This window comes from Anastrepha obliqua, chromosome 2, assembly GCF_027943255.1.
Source record: "Anastrepha obliqua isolate idAnaObli1 chromosome 2, idAnaObli1_1.0, whole genome shotgun sequence".
NCBI lineage: Eukaryota > Metazoa > Arthropoda > Insecta > Diptera > Tephritidae > Anastrepha > Anastrepha obliqua.
In genome coordinates, this window is record NC_072893.1 from 89655153 (window position 1) to 89674430 (window position 19278).

Here is a 19278-nt window from a genome sequence, read left to right on the forward strand (position 1 = left end):
TTCACACAGTGAGTCGAATGGGGCAGCCAAAAAGTATAATACAATATGTATATTTGTTTTTGCACAGGATAGTCAAATAGACAATAAACGTTTCCCAAAATGTTAGAATAAATTATCCACTTTGCTTTTTTTCTACAAAAAATTTATGCACGCCTGTCTTTAAAATAAATACCAACTTTTAACTTTGTGTTTTTTGTTTGTAAAATTATAGTGCATTCTCAAGTCATATAATTCAAAGATCTAAGCTTTGTACAAAATTCACAAAAACTTGACCAATTAAAAAAAAAAATTAAGCAAGATTTCCAACTTCTTATTTAGAATTTTTAGAAAAATATAATCAATCAGGTTTGTAATTAATTCAATAGCAAGTGCAAATTTAAAGTGGCTCAAAGTTCTGGTTGTTTTTTGATAAGATTTTTCGCTGAGTCATTGAGTATTTTCTTTCATATAAAAGACTGCCAAACATGTGCTTTATATGGAAGAAAATTGTCAACATCCTATCTAAAGAAAATTGTCAAAAATCAACACGATTTGTGAGCGGCATCACACTTACACTTTAAAATTGAATAGGCTATAAAACTGCATATCCAGAATTTTTCAAAATTCCTTAAAAAAATTTGAAAATATGTAATAAAATGTAGTTTTTTGAAATTTGTTAAATTTTTGTCAATTTTGAAATAAAATAAAATAATATAAACAAAAATGAATGCAAAAAAATAGTTACAATTTGGTAATTCGTCGCGCTTCTTTTATCTTGAACACAGGTGTATATAGTATGTAGTAAAAAAACACATTGAAGAGTCGCCACGTCGCTGGTAGCGGTATGCGCACACACAGTGCAAACAGATCTTCAACTCGACTCGAGCAAATTTACCTAAGTTCATCTAATACATATTCAAACAACTGTATAAAGTTTATAATTGAAACAAAAGCACAATAAATAGACGGCATCGCAAATTTTACCCACTAAGCGTAGTACTTCATGTGCAATAATTATGCGCATACATACATGTGTACGTACATATTTATGAGCTCGACGTATCAGTGCACTTGTATGATATATGAGGTATACTTTGAAGCGTTTTTCGTTTTTCGTTTTTGGTTTTTTTGTTTTCTTTTGCAAAATTCAAACAAACTTTGTGTCTAATCAAGCATAGTGAAGGTGTCCCATTGTCATTGAATAGGTATGTGTGTATATATGTACAAGTGTGCATTCATTCTAATTATTGCTTTATCAGAGCGCAAAGATATTCCTTATCACTCGAAGTGGTGGTATACATTTTTTGTATGGTCATGTATATTTATATTTATATATACAAACATATATTCCGCATTGTGCAATTTGTTGGTGCATTGTTGTCGCATTGTCAATATTCAATGCCAACCGGAATTTATGCTACGAAATGCTTAGACCGTCTTGCTTTTGCCTCATAAAAGGGAGATTAACTGGTGGGAATGTTTATACAGTTGTGATAAAAAGAAGTGCACATTAATATTAAAATCAATATCAACCATACTGTCGATACAAATGATTATAGTAACTGTAGAGTAGCAAATGCCAGCTAAAGCTATGTGTGACACCCCTGTACGTGAAGCATTGTGTATTTTTGTGCAAATACAACTCTGTAGAAAAAGATTAAAAGAGGAAGAAAACTGAAGATGGAGTTACTCCCTGATTAAGAGTTATACTAATAATGCAGGTTTCTTTCTAATCAAATTACATAAGCGCCTCAAATCCATCATTAAATTCCATAAATCCATAGAATTTCTATTTTTTGAGTTGGGCTATATTTGACTTTTTAATTAACAGCGCAAACTAAGATTGATTGTAATAAAAACAGAAGAAAAAACACAAATTGGTGGTTCATAAGGTGTCATAAGTGTCGTTTTGTCATATGTCGCAAAGTTTTTAGAGGTTAAATAAATACTTCGAGCAGCGACGCCCAGTAAACTGAGCTGAACAACAACTCTTAGCATACCTAAGAAAACCAGCGCGAGAAATCTCAGGAACGGTCTTAGAACGAAAACATCAAGGTAGATAGGCGCAGAGAGCGGCCCAAAAGATCCTGGCTACGCAGTCTTCACCAGAAATTATCCAGCAACAATCTCACCTGGACACAAGCTAAACAAACAGCCAACAACACAACCAACAGACGAAAATGGAAATCAGTGACTTTGACATATGCCAGGACTGCCTAGAAGTCAGCGTGGCAAAATTAGCTATTATAAAATATATTAATTTTTTTTGCCAACACTGTATGTAAATGTGCATGTAAACATATTTACATATTTGTATACTATTCAAAAGCGTTTTGTGCCGTGCAAAAAGCAATACAAAGGCGCCAACTGTGCACTGCCTCATTGCAATTGTAAGCGACGACGTTGACACTGCAACGCTTCTAGGGAATTAATGCAACAGCACGTTTATATTTAATAATGCCCACTTATGTGCTTAGATACTTATGTAATTTTGTATACTTACATATGCATATGTCTATTTGTGCAGTTCAAGGTGGAGGAGGCGTCTTTTTTACCTTTCAGTTTTGTTGCTTGACTTTGCTGCTCTCCTATGGTCGGCCATATCAATGCATGTAATCATGCTTGCTTACAAGTTTACAAATTTACATGCATACATACATATGTGCATATATACCTGTTTACACATAATTTCTATAAAATACCTTATGGTACCTGTAAATGCGCCTTTTCATTATCACCTGAAAGGGTGATTGTTTGTTCGCTTGTTTGCTTTTTTTTCTAAGCATATTAGCCTCGCTGGTGAACATTAACGTTTGCTTTCATGAAATTGCACTTTACTTTTGCGAATAACTAAATGCCTCCAAATAAAGCGTTTCAATTGTAAATTAAATTATTTTTATTTATATTATCGTTTGTTTGCCTTTTACAGTACCTGATTAGATTCTTTGAATCGAAGGAATAACAATAGCACATTTTTCAGGCAAAAAATTATTATGTAAATGGATATACCTACATATAATGGATATCCATGTTTTTACTTTCATCTCCAACAGATGCCGCATTGAATGTAAAGTCTATTAGGTTTTTTTATTTTTGTGCATTAGGGTTAATAACACTGTGAAACGCATACGAGGGTTGTCTTTTACATTTTGCACGCAATAATAAAAACAGTAAAATAATATTGAAAATGGCGTTATTGTTTTTCAAAACATTCTCCTTAGAAGTCAATACACTTCTGCATTCGCTTCAATAAGCAATCAAAGCACCTTTGCCACTCAGAAGTGGATAACTACAAAACGAGCTGCTTGAGGCTTGACCTAGCATTTTATTTTTAATGTTCGGGAACAGAAATAAGGCATAATCGGCCAAACCGGAGCTGTAAGGGGCGTGAGCCGATACATGAGAGTCCGCGCTGTATTGGTGAGGGATAATTCGTCCTCGTCGTTTGGTTTCCCCAAATTCTCTGAAAAATTTTGTCTGGAAAACAAATGGTTGTGTGCCACTCAAAATTGATTGTTTAAGTTGCTTTAATGGTAAAACTGGCAGATTCTCCGAAAAAATAGGTGACTATTCGCTTTGAGGTGCTTCTTCTGTGAACAATTTTTGTTGGATTAAACTTGTCTTCAAACATTCATACTCGCAATTGCTGCATTTTTTCCGGCTCACATGAATAGATCCCTGATTTGTATCCTGTTACAATATCATAGATGTGCTTGCTCTTCTTTACACCAATCGACACTAGCCATTTTTTTGGGCAATTGTCAAATTATGCGGTATCCAATGAGAACAAATCTGTATGAAAATTTTCATGAGCTAATTCCATCTTTTGCACAAATGAATTTTTCAACTCACTGAAAAAAAAGAGCAAAGGAGTGTGTAAGTAAAGACTTTTCGATAAAGATATAGATTTACAGCTCATCACACGTAGTAGCAGAGGCGATCTTGTTAAATGCGGTCGAAGCTGACAGGCATGTTAGTAGTCGTAGCATCGCCCAGGATCTGTAGAGCGACCATAAAACAGTTTATTGTGTATTTATTTTTCTACAAATTAATATTTATAATTTTTTATACATACCTACATACATCGTATAGATGCATATGTTTTGGTATGCTAAATTGTTGTAAAAAAAAACATCTGCCTTTTCATGCCAAATGTAACCGTGAATAAACAATTAAGTCAGCCACGATTTGTGCGAGTTATGAGTCCGGCCGACTTAAAAGAAGTAGTTTCGAGAAAAACGCGTTTAAGATGTTTGTTACTCTACGCCTAGAATTGAGATCAGCCGCACTAAAATACAAAACAGTTGTGTTAATACGTTTTTCCAGCCTTAATACCTTTCTTGCATCTTTTAAGCAACAAAATTTGGTTTTATGAAATTTCGACAGTGGCCTAAACCTTTAATTAAAGCATTGAATATCATCCCAATTATCAAATTTCAAATTTTAAAACCTTTAGTTTTCCCTTTATTTTTAGCATTCAATTTTTAGGTATTATTTCATTGCTGACTCTAACTTTTACTACTAAAATAGTTTACTTACGTACTTCGTGCCGGCCTACATAATAAGTAGTGCGGAGATAACGCCACCGTTATTGCAACACTTTGTTGCAACTAATTATTAATAACTATGCAACACTTTGTTCCACATTCTACTAACCTAAATTCAGAATTTTTCTGCGCCACTAATTTTTCCCCTGCTAAAATATGACCAAATGCCGCCACCACCGCCACCTCAACATCGACGTCAACGTCACCAAGTTTTGCCAGGCTTTTATTTCGTTAATGCCACATAAAACTATGCAGAGCAACAAAACTGTAGAAATAAGTATATAGTAATTGTTAATTGAAAAAATGGGAAATTTTAACTCCATAATAATCACCTATAAATATACCACCAATTTAAATTAAAATGCTAGCAAAAAGTTGCCACGCGGTATCTAACGATGGCGCAAGCAATTTGGGTTTTTCCTAATATGTCGCAAAAAACGAAGAACAAACAAATCCAACTCCAACCGTCAGTATTAAGTACGTAGTAGTTAAGAAGCAGCAAAAAGTGCCAACAGAAAAATTTAAAAATTACTCAAAAAAAACGAGCAAAAACTTCAAGTGGCCTGCTCATACGCAATGCCCCCCATCGCTTATCAGTTGCAATTAAAAATTCAAACATTCTTCTTTTTCTGCATTTTCCAACGACAAATCAATTGCGGGGAGTACTTGGAAGTGGGTAATTTTTGCATAAATTGTATTAAAATTATGCGCATAAATGTTTGTCTCCTCTTATTTGCCAAGTGGCGATTAGCTGTTGGTATGTGCGAGTATAGTAGTTACACTTAGTTGGTGAAGTGACAGGGAAAATATCGAAATAAAAAAGTTTTATGAAGTCAACGTATTTGAAAAACATTTATAGTAAAAAGTGGTTAATTCTCTTATCGTAAGTTCTACTTGTTAAATGTTGCATATATATATATTTATATATGTGGAATACATATGCATGTGTGCGTGTAGAGTGGTTGAGCATACAACAGTCGGGAGTTAGTCATTTGTTATTTTTCCGTAACAAATGGTAAACGTTTAGGTTTTTTCTTCGTTCCAAGTTAATAAATTACCTTTTGCGATTTTCATTGTAATGACTTCCTCAATTATTATATTACATAGCATAGCCATAACTCATTAACCTACTGAAATATCAGCATTGCAGTCAAATTGAAAAGTTAAAAGCGCTTACGTACATATTATATCTTTACTAGGCATAATTATTTAATTATTTTAAATATTTAATTACTTATTTTTGTAGTTGATTTGCATATTTTGTTTCAAGTTATTGATATTTTTTTTATTAAATTTTTGAAATTTTTTCTGTTTAAAAATGTAAATAATTAAATTTATAATTAATAATTTTTTAATCAATTTTTTAAATTCAATTTTTTTATGAAATCTTTGAAATTCAATATTCTTTATTATTTTAAATTTCTAATTAATTAATTTTGTTTTTATTTCATTTGATTTCCCTTAAGCAACTAAATATCAAAACGAAAACAGAAAGCAAAATTTAAAATGTCTAAAAAAAATTTTAAATTTTAATGCAATAATTTTGCGTTTTACATTTCAATTAAATATTTTGCTTGAATTTTTAAATATTTTCTTTTATAATTTTTCTTTTTGTTATTTCATTTTAATTTTTTGGGTTGCCATTGTCATGACAACTTCTATAGAAGTGTTTCCTGCCTGTCACGCAATGCCCAGTAATAGCAGATTTTTATTTCTAGCAATTTGACAGGTTTGACAAAGTTCATCAAATACCAAAAAAAAATTCAAAAATTTTTGTTTTATTTTAGATAAGTATGCAGAAATGACCACAGCTCTTCTTTTACTTAGGGAGGCATAGTAAATTGAAAACTTTCAAGCCTTTTTTCTCTACATTTTCGTTTTTGGCTTACGACACTATTGAAGTAAATTAGCGATATGCCCTTATTGGGAAGTTTAGTGAGGAGTCGCACAACTTCATCAGCCTTACAATTTCCCTCTACGCCGCAACGGCACAATCACCCCCATGTCTCAACTATCTCATATCTCTTCATGGCTACAATGGCGGTTGTCGACATTTTTGTGAGGATTTTTATAGTCGTCTGGTTATAAGTGAAAATGTCGACGGCCTCTCCATCGTAATGTCACATACCAAATGATTGTTCAATGTTATAACTTTTCAAATACGTCTTATAATTAATAACAAAAATATAATTACTTGAGGAATAATCACTGAATATATTCTTTAATCATCGACGTTTTTTTATTTTTTTCTCTATTGCAGAAATGGGAATTATTCGTGCTTAGTCGACTCGGCTGGGATTTATCATCCGTGACGCCTTTGGACTTTCTTGAATTGTTACTAATCCGCCTGCCAATTATGAGTAAAGAATGCCCAGATCTGAGCCTCGATAAAGTAAGACAACATGCGCAGGCCTTCATATGTTTAGCAGCCAAAGGTAAGAGTATAAAAAGTATCGAACTTAGTTATTTAATTTATAGTTAGACTTTGCTTTTGAAAGAATCTCGCTTTCTTTTTTTCTGTCAAACCAGTTAGTTGATCCTGAAGTTCAATGAGGCTAGATCATATAATCTTTAAAATATAAATATACAATTAAATACACAACCTTTTCAATTAGACGAATGTAATGTCCATTATAGTGAAATAATTTATGTAAAATATTAAAATGATAATCATATTTATTTCACTTGAACATACCATGCTGGATTCTTATCACTTCATTCATGCCTCGATCTTAAATAATTTCTGCTGTTTAACCCTTACCGATTTTTCGCTGCCAATATCGACAGCCATCTACACCATATCCTTTGAAAGCAGTTGCCCACCACTGACTGGCGTTAGTCGGTCTGCTTTTATGTCTACGGCAGACAAATTTTTAAAGCATAAGGCGAAAAAAGAAAAATATAAAATGTTAATAACAAATCGCTAACCACGCAAATAACCTGTCTGCGGTTTTTTCACGGCATTATCAGCTGCAGCAGGAGACAACATAAAAACGAACCAACGAGGCAAAGCGAACGCCTGAGTTCCTATTGCCTGCCACGCCAAATGCTCTTGGTTGGTTCATTATGAAACACTTTTTAATGTCTTGGCGTGTGGCTGCAGGATGCACATCGTTGAGAGCCTGAACGAACTCCTTTTGATTTCGACAGAAGTCCGGCTTTATTGCTGTTGCGGTTGCCCTTCGCGCACAGCTTCGAAGTTTAGTATACAAAAAGGCAAAATTGATTTTATATTGATTTTGTATTCATTGAAAATTGCATGCGCTCACTGACGTACTAACACAACACACATATACACACGCACACAAACACACTAACTAACTGATTGGCTGACTGAGTGGCAGGCCCTTTGGAGTGCTGTGCTGCGAATGTTACACCGCATTCCAGCTAATTCATTATTGATTGACTCAAGCGAAGGATTACTTTTTTACATAAATAATTATTTGCGTGGTTTAGTAAAGTCTTTGATGGACTTGTGAATGTGTTTTAAGCAGAGAGGAGCCTAGATGAAAAGCCAAGAGAAATAAATACTGGTATATTCTTGATTGAAAAAAAATCGTTTGTAATTCTACATATGTATGTATGTATGTAAATCCATTGTGTAGTACTTGTAATATGTGCGATTCCCTTTCAAATGGTTCAAGTATTTTGTACATTTTCGTCGATTTTTCTGAAAATTAGTTTATTAGTAGGTTTGAGTGTATAAGAAGTGCAAGGAAAAAATTTTGAAATAGAAATTATTTATTGTGAGATTTATCCTATATTGAATATAGTGGTTAGGGTTGATATAGTGTTTTTCACAGTAAAATATCTTCGATTCTTCTCAACATTGAAATATTTTTTTTTTAATTTTTTATAGGATAAAATGTACTTTTTAAGAATTTTGTTTTTATTAAAAATTTTCGGTACATTTTTTGTTGTAATTTTTGAAATAAATGTTTGGTATAAAATATATTTAAAGAAATATATTTTTTTTTTATTTATTTATTATTTATTTTTTATGTATATTTTCTTGTTTTTTTATTTTTTTTTACTTATTTTTGTTTATTTATTTTTTTAATTATTATTTTGTATTAGTTTATTTTTTACTTATGAAAAAATTTTTTTTTTAATTTTATTTTTCTACTAATTTTTTTATTTTCTAGTTTTTTAGTTATTTTTTATTTTATAAGAACTGAGATTATCCTCAATCCTTAAAAGTTTCATAATGGGATTCCTATAACTTTTCGTGTTATTCATTCTTTCTTTACTGTAAAATTTTGGCTTGAAATGGGTTGTGATACCGCAGAGATATTCACAGACAAACCAAATACAAGATGATACTGGAAAACGATTTAAAAGGGCTATAAATCACATATATCATACTATATGTATTAGGCAGCCAATCCTTTCCGCCCGTAATCTTTCGTGGGTGTAGAGCTACTGAATCTAGTGAGGGAACTAAGGTAATGCTACTTGGGCAATACTTTCACTCGCATATATTCAATATTGTATGAATATTTGGCCGTTACAAAGACTTATTCACGCCGGTTACAATTTCAATCAACTGCTTCAAAAATTGGATGAAACGAATACAAAAGTGTATTGATCCTAATGGACAATATTGCGAAAAACAATCAAACTATTTTCGATTATATATATCTATTATTCTGATCTACCTCAAGACTTAACAAACAATCTTGGTGTATGAGCGATTCCATGTCAAGTTAGCCAATGCTTTTCACAATTCAAAAAGCGAAAAAAATAGACTTAATCCACTTCCGTAAACTTCCTTAAACTTTTCACATAATGTAGTCAATTTATGTAATAATTAAATTTTATTATCAAAATAATTGTTCTCCGGTTTGCTACTTTTCGTGCACTTTTGTTTGTTTCGTAATAATCGTCCACACGTGCCCGCTATTGTCGAGTTGTTGAAAACTTCCAGCGTACGTTTTCTTTGCATAATACTCAAGTGGCAATAAGACAAAGACTCGCTGGAAGATATGACTGTATGGAGAGGTTTTTGGCTAGGTGGAATTATGACCGAAATTGGGAGAAGTTGGGCTTGACGGAGCACGTGGAATAATGGAGTCATTGCGGAAAAAGTTTGACGATTCTCTTCTGTCTAGAAATTGTGACATTGGGTGGCCTCCAAGAAGACGTAATTTAGACCATTTTTTTTTCCTTGTTCACTCCTCTCGGAAGCATAAGGCCTGTTGTTTTTGCACCGTCCCATGAGATGTCGGCATCTGATAGTTCGCGCAGCATCGACCTTCTCCAAGAGTTTTTTGGTCGACTGCGACCTCTGCTCCCTTACGGGTTCCGGTCCAGTGCCATCCTCGTGAAGCTATCTGGTGGTTTTCTCAGTGTGTGACCTGTTTATCTCCACAGTGCGTTGTTCCTGATGGTGTTTGGCCAGAATATTCTGCAGATGATGCGGAGGCGTTTGTTGATGAAGGATTGTAGACTCTGTGTGTTGGTGTTAGAGACCAGCCTTGTTTCGCTTCCGTACAACAATACTGCCTTTACGCATGAGCCGAATATTCGTAATTTAGTGCGCCTGGAGATTTGCGAATTTCCCATATTGTATGTATTCGCCCGAATGCCGCCCTTGCTTTGTTTAGCCTACAGTTGACATCTTAATCTGCTCCACCATCTGCCGTGATGATGCAGCCAAGGTAGCAGAAGCTTTCAACGAAATCCACCGGGCATCCGTCAACTAATATCTCCCTTGCGTTATTATGGTTAACTCTCATGGCCTTGGTCCTGGCGATGTTGACCTCCAGTCCACCAGTGCGTGCCAACGCGACTAGTTTGTGCGCCTTCGCTTGCATGTCAGAGAGTTTGTGAGAGAGGAGGCAGATGCCATCGGCGAAGTCCAGGTCCTCAAGATGTCTGGTGAAACTCCATACGATGCCTTTTTTGTGCAGGGGCAGTTGGCTCATGACACCATCAAGGACGATGGCGAAGAGAATCGGCGACAGGGGACAATCTTGCCTTGCGTTGGTAGTGAATGGATCGCTGACATCGCCGTTGTGAAGCACAACCATTTGGTATATCGATTGTGCTTCACATTAAATAGAAAACATTTTTTTTCAAAATTATCAGATCACGCTTAAACTGCTCACATGGATAATTTCTTCAGGCAGAAGTTGAACTAAAATTCCCTATTGAGTATCAACGCGCTTAGTTCACATTCTTGGAGACATGGAAAACAAATTACGAACCATTTAGATCTTTATGCCAAAATATCAATATGTTTACGCTTATTGGACAATTGATACATCATCTAGCATAAAAAAGGTTTCTACCGCAAAGGATTTCCCCGGCGAAACTCAATTTTTGCAAATTATGTAGATATTTCTCTAGCTTCATTCAACATGTAACCGTGGTGGAAATTAAATGAGGGTCGACAGTGACTAGCAGGATAAGACTCCCGAGTTTTTAGGCATACAGCAGATATTTTATTCAGCTGATTAAATATTTGAAAGAGGTTTCCATAAATGCCATTTACCGATTTCGTGTCCATTTAAATTTGGTTATCCCTTCGGCTAACACGTGGCTAACTCAAGCGTTTGCGAAATTAAAACAGTGGCGAAATGAAATTTTATACTATTAACCGAAATCAATTAAAAAAAGCACAAAGTGCCGACATTAATCGGCCAAACGGCAGTCAAATTTGAGTAGTAACATCCGAACTAACGGTTGGTCAAAAGTCAGTCACGTGGAACAGATTTATGAGTATGAAAAAATAAAAAGTGAAAAGTGCCGCATGATCTCAGGTAATGTGTAAAATAACCACAACAATAATATTCACTTACGAGTCTCCAATCGATTTTATTGATCAAGCGGCGGGTTCATGATATTTAAAATGATGGAGGTTGACTAAAAAGAGGATGGGAAAGATTGATGCATAGATGTTTATGCCAACTAGCCAATATAAACGAATAAAAAGATCGCACTCTTTTGCGGTCAGACAATGGTGTACCAAGGATAGTGATTATGTGTATACGATGCCAACTAGCCAATATAAACGAATAAAAAGATCGCACTCTTTTGCGGTCAGACAATGGTGTACCAAGGATAGTGATTAACCCTGTAGAAGCTGGTGGCGGATATGTGTTCGTGGGCGCTAGTTTATGAGTGGCTGTGCGTACGCATGCACATACATATGTATAAGTATGTACAGCACGCGAAAAAAATATAGCAGTTCAACATTTTGAAAAGTTTTGACTTTTTATTGCTTTAGTTTCCAATTTAAAGTATTTTTGTATAAAAATATAGTTGATTCGAGGCCATATTAATCTAAGTTTCAAATTTTGTACAAGATTTATAAAAATTAAATTGAAGAAAATCCACAACATCATCAGGAAAACATTATAAAAAACCAACGGGATTTTCGAGCAACTTCAAACTTGCACTTTATTATACTAAAATTTAATAGATTTGAAATTTTAAGAAAATAATATATGTCCAGTTTTTCTAATTTTAGTATAAAGTTTGAAACTTGAAATAATTGTTTTTTTTTGTAAGGCAATGAGCTTTTATAAAAAAAAAATAATAAATACAAATAAAAAAAGTACTCAAAATCGGTCGAAAAGTTAATGTGTCGTCGCAATATTCGCAAAAATTTTTCAAAAATCAAAAAGTTTATGTGTCGTCGTTTGTCGCGTGGTGTACGGTTCTGCTCCTCATCCTTTTATAATATTCGCAACGGCTTTAAAGATAAATATTTTTTAGTTAATTTTTTATAAAATATATGTACTTATATTTCATTGTATAAAAAACCTTATGAATCAAAGTTCCAAACTTTGTATATTACAAAATTAAATTTTTTTTTTAATTTCTAAAAATTGTCATCAAAATGTTTAAGTTTTTAATGAGTATATTTAGAAAAGTTCTGGGTATGCAGTTTTATAGCCCATTAAATTTTAGTATATATAAGTTTGTTTGAAGTTGCTAAAAAATCGCGCTGGTTTTTGGCAACTTTTTTTTGCATACGATGTTGAGAATTTGTGTCCATATAAAGCACATGTTCCGACTATTTGAAAGTTTATATGCGTTTGACGAGAATGGGGTGTATCCAGAAGGGTGAAGTTATATTAACCTTAAAGTATCTTTTTTGTGTCCTTGAATATCGCCTGCGGTTAGCTATGAACATACATTGTGAAATTATGAAAAGGTATACCCAAACCATTCGAAACGAATCACACACTACAATGACCATTCTTCATGGAACGTTTGTTCAAAAAGCCATCTTGTTGTCTCTTGCGATATGCTGGTTTTTTAATTTTGTCGTCGAAAGGGTTAAATGGCATGGTAGCAGGCAACGCATGCCAAAAAAATTAAGGGAATCCTTTTCACACATAAAGTTTTTTCACATATCTGTTTCGCTGGCTCTGTGCCTAATGAAATTCAGCTACGCAATTTCGCAAGCGCAAGAGTGTCGGGTTACAAATTTTTTCGCATAGCAAGAAATGTAGGCATGTATGAGTTCGCCGCCAAGACGGTTTCACAATTTCGATTGTGCTACTTTTGAACTGTCTCATAAACCTTCGAAAAACATTTTATGATTTTATAATGCACCATAAACACGTTGTGAGTAGGGATGGGATGTGGGCACAAGGCACATAAATGCTTTCTTCGGAATTTTTGCTTTGTACCTAATGATAAACCGGCACCCAGTTTCCATGCAGGTAATTTGAGCAAATTTTTGCTGCAATACTGTTTTCTGAGCCGTATTGAACCCTATTCGATATTTACATATTTGCATATGTATTTTTTTTTCTTTTGCGATCTCACTCGGTGTGTGTACATAAATTTGCCAATTTAATTTCTTAATTAAATGTCCCTCGCAAATGAGTTGACGACAACATAACACATACTACAAAGTGAATACTATATGTATACGTATGTACATACATATAACAACTTCTTTTCATTGCTGATCGTCGGCGTGAAGTCCTTTTCCAGCATTTTTTCTACAATTTTATATATAGTTTTGTTTCTTCACGCATTCAACATACCAACCCATATCGCATTTGCATAAAATCACAGTGTAATAATAATAACAACAATAAAATAAAAGAATGTGGCATGCAACACAACCGAAACCGGTATAATGAGCGCTAAAAATCTTCAAAAAAATGAAGCCTTCTAAGGCAAGGCGGCGGCGCACACGAAGCAAACGAAATCAAGTTTCTTCACAGCGGCGAAAAAATGCAAAGGATGCGAAGCCTTTTTTTAATTTTTTGCTTTTGTTTTTATATTTATATTTGCCTCTCTAGGTGGTGACACAAGGGGCAGGAGAAAAGAAAGACGAGTTGTAGTGATTTTATAAGAAATAAAGAATAAGAAAATATAAAAAAACAACAAAAAAAGCAAAGTAAAAAGTAAAAAACAACAACATAAAAATGGGAATGCCATTGCGAATGCGAAATGGTCGTAATTCATTTCTCAGCGACCACCTATTGCTTCCACGGCAACGGCAACGGCAAAGGCAAAGGCAATGGCAATGGCCCAGCGACCAACCAGCATAGCAAAGCAATCGGCGCAAAGGAAACGCATGCGCGCCTGTTATTGTTGCCTGCCTGTTAGTGCTGATACGAGCGCTGGTAGTTAGTGGCCTGCTCGCGTCAGTTTTGCCTGCTCGAGTTTGCTCCTTGCTGCTAAGCTGCTGTATTTAGTTTTGTTGCTTATCATTTGTTACTGTACACACATGGATACATACAAATATACATATAAACTTAGGTGGATTTCTTCGTTCAACTTATCTTTTGACTGTTGCCTTCTTACCGCCTCATCTACCCTCAACTAACTGCCTGTGTATGACTATTGTTCTTCTTCCTTGTTGCTATTATATTCTGTTATTTTCAGTGATCTTTTAATACTTTGTACTAGTTGTTGTATTTTGTTGTTTCGAACCTTTTAAGGAGCTCGGCGACATTGTCGAAACGGACACCAATGATGTTACCGAACGATTACTGTTGCCGTTCATATCGAGGACATTGGTGAACAGTAGTTCGAAAAGGAAAAAAGTAGTATAAATGTAGAAATATTTGCTTAAAATTAAACCTACGTATAAGAAGTTTTGCCTCAACCACTGGACATCATTTCTAACTATAAATCATTAAGGTATTTCGGCTATTGAATGCACTGATGCCCCTTATTGAACCACGTGATAAGTTCATAAGGAGTCTTCGTGTTACTACGAACGTCGTGGGGATATGTCTAAAGATGTTTTTTGTGTTGAAGGGATCAAATATCTTGGTATTATTTTTTCTTGGAATGTTTCTTCTAGTACTCATATCGATCATATGTATTTAAATCTTATTTTACTTTGGGCTTCGTCAGGTGAAATTCCATAAAATGTTCAGATCCCAGTCAACATTGATACGGCAAATTTTACAATACCGACTTTTCGACGCTTTACCCAACTTCTTCGTATAACGAATGCTGGACATTTTTGTTTCTATATGAAAGAAAACATCCAACACCATTAGGTAAAAAGAAAACATTTTTTTTAAATCAGCGCGATTTTTGAGTGGACTGTAAAACTCGAAATTTTTCTAAAAAATCTGATTAAAAGTTTTGAAATTTTGATGAAACAATGTTGAGTTGTTGTTTAAGTTGGATTTATATGAAATAGATTTATATTTTCATAAAAAATTTATAAAATGACAAACAAAAGAAAAAAATAAATTGTCTCGACTTGTCAATAAGTCCCTGTGTTATAATTATGAAACGCACTGTATGTGCCGTATGCAGCCTTTTGTCCTTGACTACATATATATTTATGTAGGTGGATATGCTAAAAGTTTGTAGCCAACGGAATTTGTAAGCCCTCATTCATATCTTTTCAATTTTTGCTTTTCCATAATTCTTGAAACAATTAGCTGAACAAACTTCCTTAAATTAGTTATCCAAAAAGTCTCTGTAGGTAACACCTTTCCTTGCTATTTTTTGTACTTAAAACACTGTACGACTAGTGTGTTTTTAATGTTTTTTTTTTATTATATTCGCTCTCATCCGCTCCAAGTTTTTTCTTCAGTTTTGCTTTTTTCTTGGTTTTCATTGCCAAATGTTGCACGCAAAAATCTGTTTAACCAAGTCAGACTTTCAAGGAATTTCGAGATAATTGGCTTTATTTTTATTTCTTATTGGACACTCGATGCTTCTGCTCATTGCTATTTTATTACAAGATTGCCTGGAATGCCATGAACTGTAAGCGGAAGAGTCAAAGGAAGGATGCGTGAGCAGGCAGAGGAAGGAATTTGTTAAGAAACAAAGACTTCACACAAATGTTGGGAGAACATTATCGGTCCGCCAAAGAAGCAAACGAAAGGATTTTAAAGGAAATTCGGATGCAATGCTCGTTGTTATTTTCATCGAAAACTCATTTGTTTTTTTGCTGAGAACCTTTAGCCGATTCCAATAACCGATTTCGTTCGCACTTCACACGCATTTACAAGTAGACTGGGATTTGAACTTGGATGTGACTGCAATTGCTCTCATAGTATGCGAAAAGGTCTCTTACTGTTATTACTTTACTTAACGAGCAATTAGTCGCGGTTGTGCCCTTCTGCACCACAGCCAACACCGACACCATCATCATATCAATAGCAGCAAATGCGACTGCTACAACAACTGCAACGAATCGACGGCAATGAAGCGGCGACTTGCTTAACATTGCATTGCTAATTAAAACTGTAAAAAGCAACAGCGTTGAGAAGACCACCGCCTGTTGGGGATTTAATATGAAATACATATGCATAAGTGTTGATGTACATGTGTATGTACATACATATTTGAACATACATTTGGTATATGGATCTGCTTAATAGTCATTTTGTAAATCCTCGGTTTTTTTTATGAACGACTTCAATTCGAGCGCCTGCAGGCGTCTTTCTGCACAAACTTACAAAATTGCATACTTAAGTACACATGCAAAATCTATGAATAACTACGTATGTATGTATGCCGTCTGAACTTTATGTTCGCTTCGCTGTCTCGCAATAATTTCTACGCCCATTTCCGGTCGCTGGAATATGTGCGAATGCAAATGCAGTCTGTGTGCTAATGCAACGGACTGCCACAAAAATAGTAGCACACAGTGTAAGGTTTTCATATAAGTTTTGCTCAATTATACTGCCACTCTAAAATTTTTAAACTACAAAAATATATCGCCCGCCGCTAGAAAAACGTCATAGCTAGAGAACGACGGACTTCGACAAAATTGCAGTTTGGCTTCGGTTTGGCTCCGGCCAGAAAAGAGCATTGGCCGAAGATTTCGGTAAATTTTATTGTGCAAAAATTGTATAAACTTTAAGTTGTTGTAACATTTTTTGAATACTGGTATTAAAAAAACATATGTTTTGAAATTGCTTTGAAATATAATCTTGCACCCCCATTGAGTGGGGCTCTTGAGCGATTGTTCAGTATTTCAAGCGAGCTGAAACTAATGTAATTGAGAGTCTGTGGTTTTTTATTAAAAATGTATTTTAAAAAATTAATTGCTTGCTTGTAGCTTGAGCCCTTTGCAATGTTCAGTGCGTTTTCGGTTGAAATTGGCCGATTGTGGGTTTGGTTCAGTTCGCCTCAGAAATCGTTGTTCGGTCCTTTTCTAGACACAACCGAAATAGAAATTGGTTTTAAATATACTTTTTTATTTAATAGTGAAAATGATTCCATTAGTAATAAAATAAAAAAGAAAAAAACATTATAATAATTCTTTGATGTGTACATATCTGATATAGTAACTTAAGGTATGTCGAAAAACGCTCGGTGCAACAAAACTTAAAAACGGAGGAGAAGTCTTCTGACTACGATTTTTGTGGGGCGGAATCTGTGTTATATGGTTTGAACTTGCAATGGCAAAATCAGAACTTAAATGGACGGCGGTTCGCTCGTATTATTTGATTCAACACGAATATTAAGATTTCAGTAATTTGAAGATTTCAAAAAAAGCGGATTCCTACTTCGAAGTATTGCAGCTTTTCGCTGCTTTTTTTCCAATCCAAGATCCAAGCTTCATAAGAGATTTCAAATCCCGAAAATACCGAGATTGTTGGCAAATACTCATGTCATTTTGTTGCTTGAAAAGTACCGAGATCCCGGCATTTAGATCGCAGAAATGACCACAAGCTCTTCTTTTGTGCTGTGTAAAAAATTCACGGTAATATCTATAAGCAGTAACTCATTAGATAAAAATGTAGCAGGTAAATTGAAAACATTGTGACCATTTTTGATCGAATTTTTTATATTTCGGGTTACGTTATTTAAGTTATACTTCCAGCACTACTACTACTACTAAAAGTGACATTTGTCTTTCTTTGTAATTTTTATTTTTTTTAATTTTGACACTAGCTTTCAAGAAAACGAAATACTGTGCGGTACTGCGTTTTAATGTGTGAATGAATTTAAAACGTTTAAATACTTTCACACATTTTGCAAATCAGTTGTTATTATTACTGCTTCTGCTGTTGTTGTTATTGTTTCAGGGTCTCACCAGCGCAGATCAAGCAGTTCTCAAACTTCGTCATTGAACAAGCAAACAGATGTGGCTTTTGTTTCGCATTGTTGTTATTATTGTTGTAACAATAATTTTCGCGGCAGTTATTGTAAAATGCCTACAATGATTCCACAGAAATACATGCGTATATACACACATGTATCTGACTGGCGAACTTATAACCTCGGCTAATAATAAATATCGTAGCAACGTCATCGCCTTTGATGATTGGGATTGGATTGGATTGGATCGAAATGCATCGATTGCATGTTTGATTGAAGTGCATGCACAGAGGGGGGTGATTGATAATGATCCGCGCAGCTGCATTTTTGACTAATCCGTGCGCGTGAATGCCTAATGCCGGTAGTGAGTGAGTGAGCAGTAGTATGGCAGGGGTACTGGCAGGGTCATCGATAGCTGTGAATTGCATTTGAAATGCTATCATTCGAGCGCGCGAAATATTTGAATAGCGAGCGTGCACTCATGCAAGGTTCCATTTGGCAGTTTGGTGGTAATTAGATCATTTTGGTGTTTTCCAAACCCATCCGTTCTGCGGCAGATGAGTTGAAAAGTTGCAGAGTTCTAGGAAAATAAAAGGCAGCGCTTATGGGCGAATATGTGCCGAATTAAGCTAAAATGTTTGCCTCTTATTCTAAGGGTCATTTGGGTACTCAAAAGGGCATGATGCGCTATATTTGACTGTGTATTGTTGGGAAATTTCACAATTAATTTATTGATATGAAAAAAGTAGAAAGTAAAGTGGTTGCGCATTTTGAAGTACTTTGATGGGTTTAATATGGGGTTATTTATGAATATTTTCTACTCTCACTTACTTTCACTTGTAGTATTCATTTAATCTTAATCAGAACTGGTTAATCAGAATTTATTTTCCCTGACTTTATAAATATACTTTGAACGACCATTTAATTGTTATTTAATCTAACCAAATGGGTAGCGCTTTCACCCTCTTGTTATTTCTTAGCTATTATATTGCCTTATTATCATTTTGTTCACATAACGTTTGTTTGGCACATATTGAACATGCAGTCGTTTTAGCGATTTTGTTTTTTTGTTTTCAAATATTGCAATTCTCTATTTTTACGGGCTTTAGCGTGTTTCTAACGAATTTCCCCATAGTGAATTCTCTCTTTTCAGAAGGTTTTTTATATACACACATACAATTTTTACCGAAATTGGTCTCTATAATGAATTTTCACAGGCAGAAAAAATGCTTAAATTGCAAAAACAGCGACCACTTAA

At 34.5% G+C, this 19278-nt stretch overlaps 1 protein-coding gene across 1 annotated transcript in view; it reads left to right on the forward strand.

Annotated features, from left to right (window-relative positions):
• The window catches only part of LOC129237026 (uncharacterized), a 111873-nt gene that overhangs the window by 86075 nt on the left and 6520 nt on the right, over positions 1–19278 (forward strand). Inside the window, exon 3 of the mRNA XM_054871393.1 lies at positions 6787–6961. Coding sequence (XP_054727368.1) covers positions 6787–6961 — 175 coding nt within the window. The remainder of the gene's footprint in view (positions 1–6786; positions 6962–19278) is intronic.